Source organism: Chiloscyllium plagiosum, chromosome 16 (genome assembly GCF_004010195.1).
Source record: "Chiloscyllium plagiosum isolate BGI_BamShark_2017 chromosome 16, ASM401019v2, whole genome shotgun sequence".
In the NCBI taxonomy this organism is placed as follows: domain Eukaryota; kingdom Metazoa; phylum Chordata; class Chondrichthyes; order Orectolobiformes; family Hemiscylliidae; genus Chiloscyllium; species Chiloscyllium plagiosum.
This window is the reverse complement of record NC_057725.1, coordinates 68,742,197-68,750,870: the sequence shown is the minus strand read 5'-3', so window position 1 is coordinate 68,750,870 and position 8,674 is coordinate 68,742,197. Positions and strand designations below refer to the sequence as shown.

Sequence of the window (8,674 nt, the reverse complement as noted above, 5' to 3'; positions counted from 1 at the left end):
GAGAGAGGGGAGGCGGAAGGAAAGGGGGACTGAGAGAGGGAAGGAGGGAAGAAGGTCACGAGGACAGGCAGCAAGATGAAAGGAGGGAGGAATGGAGGGAAGGGGGAATTGAGGGAGCTGATGGAGAAAAGACAGGAAATAGGGCGGGAGGGAGGGAGGGCAAGCTCCCTGAGATGTGGGTTGAGGGATAGAAGACAGAAGGGTCAGAGCTGACATGGGAATGAGGGGCAGAGTTCGGGAGGCAAAGCCGCCTCAGAGTCTGGTCTTGGCTGGTTGGCAGGATGGTGGAGCCGGGCAGCTACTGAGCGTCAGCCTGTCGAAGGAGAGGGGCAGGAGACTGGGTGCACTGTGGTCTATTTAACCATCTCTCACTGGGGTAGGGGACAGTGGCTTGTGGCTAATAGGGGGACAGGATGTACTGGGACCAACCTCACAGCATTGCAGTGTACAGAGGAGGAGAGGTGAGAGGGATGAGGTGAGTGACGACTGAGTAACAATGTCTCACCTGACAAAATGAGCAAGTGCTGGCATTGGGAGTTCAGTGTGGAGGATGGACCTCACTGAGGTGAGGGGATAGGGAATTGGGAGTGTCTCCTCACTCTGGGACAGTTTTGCTGACTTGCTGATCCCTGTTTTCCTGTGTTGTTTGCTGTCTCCAGCTCCAGTCTCGATTCCGGGAGCAGATTCCACCAGCACAGCCCTGGATTCCCCATCCCATCAGTACACTGTCTGTCGTCTGTGCTGTCAACAGTAAGAAAAAGGTGACTGCTCCAGGTTACTGCCACTTCACCTGATCTCTCTGTCCTGCTCTCTCAATCAATGTTTATTCCAGACTCTGGTGTCTAATCTATTAGAATCATAGCTAATATGGTGTCTGGATTAGTACTGAGCCATTCTAGAAGCTTCCACAACCATGCGGGTGAATTGACTGACCTGTATTTGTTACGTTTACCTTTAAACCCTCTCGTTTTGAACGAGAATGTAACACTTTGAATTCATAGATGCCAGCAGCCATCCCATTAAAGGGAATATGCAAAATCCGCAGGGTGATCCTGTCCTTTCCAGACTGATGACTTATTAACATTTAAAATACAAGCAACATCATAAAATGTTGATGATTTGGGCATATTTGCATAGGTGTTTGCTTTGTGTGAAGTTTGCACTTTACAGCAGTAATGATAATAGGGTATCTAGCACTGAGTGTTCCATAAAATCCAGAGATTGCAATAGGCACTATATCAATGTAACTCCTTTCCCTGCTGCTGGACGTTATAGCTGCACCTTCCTTTGACACCTCTTTGTCTCCATTTGCAGGCTGCATTGTTTGATGCGGTCAACTATCGTTGGGGGCTGAACTCCACTCCGGGACAGAAATACGGTATGGTTTGTGGGTCATACTTCCTGAAGTAAAGGGGACAACCTCTCATTGAAGTAACTGATTCCTGGGAAAGTGCTGGGATATGAGCTTGCTCCTCACCTCCTGTAGGAATTAAGTACTCATTCAGGGACCACTGGAGGTTAAAGTCATTTTCAACAGCGGTACAGAGTATCAGAACCCAGCACTCCCTGATACACAGCCCCAGGTTAGATACAGAATAAAGCTCTATCTACCCTGTCCCTATCAACCACTCCGAGGACAGGCAGCACAGGGTTGGATACAGTGTAAAGCTCACTCTACTCTTTTTAAACAGAAATTCCTCATGGCAGGGATAGCACAGGGTTCTAATAGAATAGAATCCCGACAGTGTGGAAGCAGGCCATTTGGCCCATCAAGACCGTGGGTGGCACGGTGGCACAGTGGTTAGCGTTGCTGCCTCACAGTGCCAGAGACCCGGGTTCAATTCCAGCCTCGGGTGACTGACTGTGTGGTGTTTGCACGTTCTCCCCGTGTCTGCGTGGGTTTCCTCCGGGTGCTCTGGTTTCTTGCCACAGTCCAAAGATGTGCGTGTCAGGTGAATTGGCCATGCTAAGTGTTAGGTGAAGGGGTAAATGTAGGGTATGGGTGGGTCAGTGTGGAATTGTGGGCCGCAGGGCCTGTTTCCACACTGTAAGTAATCTAAGACCCTCTGAAGTGCATCCCACCCAGACACACTCCACAGTCCTAACCCTGTAACTCTACATTTCCCATGGCTAATCCATCTATCCTGCACATTCTTGGACACAATGAGCAATTTAGCATGGCCAATCCACTAACTGACCCTTGTCAGCTCTTTTCTCTCCTTATAGATGCTGCCAGACCTGCTGAGATTTTCCAGCATTTCCTCTTTTGGTTCCACCTAAATGCACATCTCTTTGGACTGTGGGAGGAAACTGGAGCACCCAGAGGAAACCCACGCAAACTCGGGGAGAATGTGCAAACTCCACACAGACCCCACGCAGACACGGGGAGAATGTGCAAACTCCACACAGACAGTCGTCCGAGGATGGATTCGAACCCGAGTCCCTGACGCTGTGAGGCAGCAGCGCTAACCACTGAGCCACTGTCACCCCAGGAGTTAAGCTTTCATGTTGAGCACCCTTCAATCAATTCTCCTTCTATTTGCAGAAATCAGCAGATATCAGACACAGCTCCTTCTTAGAAAATGGTACTTTTCATCAACCTGCCTGACATGGTATGACAGGAGAGTGTAACGGAGATTTCTCAGGATGGGCTGCAGAGTTTCAAGTATAAAGAGAGATTGGAAAAACTGGGGTGTTTTCTTTGGAGCAGAACAGACTGAGAGGGGATATGATGGAGATTTATAAAATTAGGAGGAGCATAAACAGAAAGAAACTTGTCCCTTTGATGAGGGGATCAATGGCCTGGAGGCCTAGATTTAAGACAAGGGGTAAAGGTTTTAAAGGCAATGTGAAGGAAAAACGTTTCACTCAGAGGGAGGTGGATATCAGGAAATCACTGCTTGTAAGGATGGTAGACACAGAAACCCTCATTACACTTAAGAAATATTTAGATGTGCACTTGTGAAACCAAGGCATACAAAGCTATAGGCCAAATGCTGGAAAATAGGATTAGATTAGTCAGCTGGTTGTTTTTGACTAACATGGATATGATGGGTCAAAGGCCCTTTTCTTGTGTTATCGATGATTTTATGACTTCCGAGGCAGGTGGGACTTTCAGAAGATGTTTGAGAAAGTTACCACACGTTGGCTGACTTAATAACATTAGAGTCCAAGGCGTTGGGGGTAAAATCGCAATATCCTCTCAGAGATGACTGGTGATAGTTTAACTTAAGGGTCATCAGGCCTTAGGTAAGGGGAAAGGTTGAAGAGGGTGACCTTAGCCAATGTGAGAATTGAGTCTATGCTGTTGGCGTCACTCTGCAAACCGGCTGTTCAACCAACCGATTTCATTTTATTTTATTTATTTATTATCACGTGTACCTAAGTACAGTGAAAAGCTTTGTTTACAAGCAGCACAGGCAGATCGTAGTAGGCATGGACATAAGATTAGAGGGTGAAAAAAAACTTAGAGACATACAGGTTACCTTGCACAGGGCGTGGGCTGGGAAAGATTAACATGAGCAAGATCAGCATTATTTGAAGTTAGAGAGTCTATTCATCAGTCTGATAATGGGTAGGAAGGAGTTGTTCCTGAACCTACTGGTGCATGTGTTCAAGCTGCTGTATCTTCTGCCTGATGGAAGAGATTGTAGGAGAGCATTACCAGGGTGCGATGGGTCTTTGACGATGTTGGCAGCCTCTCCGTGGCAACGAGCTGTGATTATGGAGTCCATGGTTGGAGGATTCGCTTCCATGATTGTCTGGGCTATGCACACAACCTTCTGTAGTTTCTTACAGTCCTGGGCAGAGCAGTAGCCTTACCAGGCCATTATGCACCCAGACAGGTGGTGCATCTGTAAAGGTTAGTGAGGGTCCTTATGGACATGTTATATTTCCTGAGCCACCTGAGGAAGCAGAGCGTTGTTGTGCCTCCTTGACCGTTGCGTGAGTCCAGGACAGATTGTTGGCTATTGTCACTCCGAGGAACTTGATGCTCTCCGCCCTCTCATCCTCAGCTCCGTTGATGTAGATGGGGGTGTGTTCGCCTCCTTTCTTTCTGAAGTCAATGATCAGTTCTTTAGTTTGATGTTGAGAGGTTGTTCTCATTGCACTACATGACCAAGCCCCCTCTCTCCTTTCTGCATTCTGACTCGTCATTGTTAGATATCCATCCTACCACTGTGGTGTGATCAGCAAACTTGTCGACAGCATTCATTCGGAACTTGGCAGCACTGTTACGGGTGGACAGGGAGTACAGTAAGTGGCTGAGGTCACATCTTTGGTCACTTCAGTGGTGAGGGTTATCATGGAGGAGGTGCTGTTGTCTATCTTTACTGATTGTGGTCCATGGGACAGAAAGCTATAGATCCCGTTGCAGAGGGCAGAGCCAACGTTAAAGTGTCGGAGTTTCGAGATCAGTCTGGAGGGGGTAATGGTTTTGAAGGCGGAGCTGTATTCGATGAGCAGGAGTCTGACATAGGTGTCCTCGTTGTTCAGATGTTCCAGGGATGAGTGCAGGGTGAGGGAATGGTGTCCACTCTGGACCTGTTACATCGGTAGGCAAATTGTAAGGCTGGGAGACTAGAGTTGATGTGGGCCATGACCAGCCTCTTGAAGCACTTCATGATTATTCAGGTCAGAGCCACTGGATGGTAGTCATTAAGGCACATTGCATGTGCTTCCTTAGGTACTGAGGTGATGGTGGTCTTCTTGGAGCAGGGGAGTCTTCGGCTTGTAGGAGGGAGAGGTTGAATACCTCAGCCAGTTGGTCCACACAGGATCTAAGTGCTCAGTTGTGGACTCTATCCGGGCCTGTTGCTTTCCTTGGGTTGCCTCCTAGGAAGACCAAGCTGATGTCTGCAGCAGTGACATTGGGCACAGGTGCATCCAGGGCAGGTGACACCATGCCACTGGCATTCTGCTCAAACTGAGCATAGAAAGCATTGAGCGCATCAGGGAGGAATGTGTCTTTGTCCACTATCTTTCTCTGCTTCATGTTGTATCCCGTAATGTTGCTTAGGCCTTGCCACAGATGGCAGAATTCGGTTAGGTTGGTTTGGGCCTCTGAAGTGGTCTGGTACTGCTTCTTGGCATTTCTGATGTCTTTACGAAGGTCATATCTGGAAATCTTATATAGATCTGTGTCATCCGACTTAAACCCTGCATATCTGGTCTTCAGTAGAGAGTGGATTTCATGGTTTGTCCAAGGTTTACAGTTGGGGAACACTCGGATTGACTTCTTTGGTGCACAGTCTTCCACGCGTTTGCTAATGAAGGTGGTGGCGTACTCATCGAGGTTTTCCGCTGAGTACTTGAATACGGTCCAGTCCACTGATTCCAACAATCCCAGAGATGGTCTTGCGTACCAGCATTGCACTTCTTTTTGTGAAAGGCCCTTCCATTTCGGCTTCTGCCTGTAAGCTGGGAGGAGGAACACAGTGCTGTGATCTGCTTTTCCGACTTGTGGGTGGGGGATGGAATGGTGGCTGTGTAGCAGTGATCCAGGATGTTCGGTCAGGACAGGAGAAGTGTTGCTGGTGCTTTTGCAGCACCCTGTTGAGGTTAGCTTGGTTGAAGTTGCTGGCTACAATGAATAGGCCCTTGGGGAACTTGGTCTCTAGAGTGTTTGTGATGGTGTAAATTTTGTCCAGGGCACTCTTCACATCTACATGGGTTGGTATGTAGACTACTGTCAGGATAACGGAGGTAAACCCGCGCAGCAGATAGTAGGGACGGTCACTGTATGGTATTTTAGGTCTGGGGAGCAATGGATAGCCAGAATCACTACGTCCGAGCACCAAGAGGCGTTGGCCAGGAAGCATATCCCACTGATCTTCGCTTTACCCGAGGACGCCATGCGGGTGTATGGAGAACCCGTTAGCTTGTAGGATGCAGTCAGGAATGACAGATGAGTCAAGTCTCCATGAAGCAGAGCACACGACAATCCCTCAGTTCCTACTCAGTCTTGAATTGAGCTGTTTGATCCATATTTGATTAGATTAGATTAGATTCCCTACAGTGTGGAAGCAGGCCCTTCGGCCCAACCAGTCCACACCGACCCTCCGAAGAGTAACCAACCCAGACCCATTTCCCCCTGACTAATGCACCTAACTCTATGGGCAATTTAGCATGGCCAATTCACCTGACCTGCACATCTTTGTGACTGTGGGAGGAAACCGGAGCACCCGGAGGAAACCCACTCAGACACGGGGAGAATGTGCAAACTCCACACAGACAGTCACCCGAGGTTGGAATTGAACCTGGGAGTCTGGTGCTGTGAGGCAGCAGTGCTAACCACTAGGCCACCGTGCCACCCAATTTGCGTAGATTGAGAATGGACTAACTAATAAAAGACAGAGAGTTGGGATTAGGGGGCATTTTCAGAACGGTTTCTTGTAACTAGTGAGGTGCCACAAGGCCCCGCCCCCTCAGTGCTCGGGCCAGTCTGCTTTACAGTATACGTGTGATTGACTTGGATGAGGAGAGTGAATGTAGTATTGCCAAGTTTGCGGATGGCACAGAAATAACTGGGAATGAAATGGAGATACAAAGGATGAAGACAGGTTGTGTTAGTGGACCAATATTTAATAAAAAGAATATAACGTGGGGAAATGTGTATTTAATAAAAAGAATATAACGTGGGGAAATGTGTGGATATACACTTTGGCAGGAAGCATAGAGGAACTGAATGTTACTTAAGTGAAGAAATCGTGCGGAAAGTTGCAGAACAGTGGGATTTGGGAGTCCTCATGCACAAATCTCAAAAAAAATCTAGCATCCAAATTCAGAGGTCAATAGGGAAGGCAAAAGGAATGGTGGCCTTTATTTCAAAGGGAATATAAATGTAGGGAGGTTTTGCCAAAACTATACAGGGCACTAGTCAGACCACAGCTAGAATACTGTGAACAATTTTGGGTCCCTAAAGATTTACTGGCATTGGAGGCAGTCCAGAGGAGGTTCAGTAGAGCAGTTGGAGGGACTGTCTTATGAGGAGAGGTTGAGTAAGTTGGGCCTATACTCATTGGAATGTAGGAGAATGAGAGGCGACTTTATTCAAACATCAAGATGCTTTCTCTTGTGGGAGAGTCAAGGACCACAGGGAATAATCTCAGAATAAAGGGTTACATGTTTAGGACAGAGATGAAGAGAAAGCTTATTCTCTGAGGGTTGTGAATCTGTGAACGATTTTACCACAGAGGGATGCTGAGGGTGAGTATTAAGTGTATTCAAGGCTAGGAGGGACAGATTTTTAATCAGTAAGGGAATCAAGAATTATGTGGAAAACAATTACGTGGAAAGTGGAGTTGAGGATTATTAGATCAGCCATGATCTCATTGAATGGTGGAGCAGGCTGGATGGGCTGCTCTTATATCTTATGTGACATAAAATGTAGATACATAGTCAGTTCTCTACCAGGCCACAGGGTAACTGTGTCTCTGTCTCTCTCGATCTCAGACCAGTTCACATGGGACACTCACTGCACTGACTGTCGATTGGCCACCAGGAGCCCTCAGAGGCGAACTTCGTTCACACGCCACGTCCTCCCAGTCAGCATCGTAGACCGACAGCAACCTCAGGAACCCACACCCCCTATCAAACAGCACCCAGCTCCTTTTGATGACAAGCTGGAGTGCAGAGATACGTTGGCCCAGAGCCTGACCCCATACAGCTGGAAGTTAGGTGAGGCGGTGCTTTGTTTAACAGCTAATGCCGGGGACAGTTATAATGTTGAACAGGTAAAGGTGTACATGGTCAAGGCGTTTGACTAACTGGGTAGGGAGTCTGCTCATAATGCGCTGTCTAATGTCCTCTTTGCTGGAAAGGTGTTCATGGAGTTGGCCTAATTGTGCCTCCAGCAGCAGAAGTCTCACCCAGGGCAAAACACAGCTGAAAGATGGTGGTGAGGTTGGGCTGGTTTATTTGAGAAACTAAGGCTGAAGAAGATCGTGACACAAAGTTTTGGAACTCCAGAGGCTGTGTTTACGGAAGGGTGGATATTGCATTCAAGCGAAACAGTCAGCTGTCACAGAGAGGGACTGACTAAGGAGCAGAAATTTGACCATTGAGCTCACTGAGCCTGCTCTGCCATTCAATCATGGCTGATAGGTTTCTCAGCCCCAGTCACCCGCTTTCTCCCCGTAATCTGTCATCCCCTTGACAATCAAGAACCTACTTATCTCTGCCTTAAATATACTCAATGAGCTGGCCTCCACAGCCTTCTGTGGCAGTGAATTCCATAAATTCACCACTCTCTGGCTGAAGATGCTTTTCCTCATTTCTATTCTAAAGGGTCTTCCCTTTACTCTGAGGCTGTGCCCTCAGGTCCTAGTCTCTCCTGCTAATTAAAACATCTTCCCAATGTCGATTCTGTCCAGGCTGTTCAATGTTCTGAAAGTTTCAATCAGATCCCCCCTTTTCCTTCTAAATTCCATTGAGTATAGACCCAGAGACCTCAAACATTCCTCATATGTTAAGCCTTTCACCCCTGGGATCATTCTCACGAACCTCCTCTGGACCCGCTCCAGGGCCAGTACACCTTTCCTGAGGGATAGGGCCCAAAATGACTCTCAGCTTATAGAATCACTAACATTACAGACGTTAATTATTTGGCTAAAAGTGAATCAAAGCCCAGAATGTGTATTTGATGGATGTGGAGAGAGATGTTATCGAGAGC

The 8,674-nt window shown here is 47.7% G+C and overlaps 1 protein-coding gene across 1 annotated transcript in view; it reads left to right on the top strand.

Annotated features, from left to right (window-relative positions):
- Positions 1 to 1,410, top strand: part of agbl2 (AGBL carboxypeptidase 2) — a 60,152-nt gene extending 58,742 nt beyond the window's left edge. Inside the window, exons 14-15 of the mRNA XM_043706450.1 lie at positions 660 to 761; positions 1,315 to 1,410. Of these exons, the coding sequence (XP_043562385.1) occupies positions 660 to 761; positions 1,315 to 1,410 (198 nt within the window). The remainder of the gene's footprint in view (positions 1 to 659; positions 762 to 1,314) is intronic.
- The last annotated feature ends 7,264 nt before the right edge of the window (positions 1,411 to 8,674 follow it).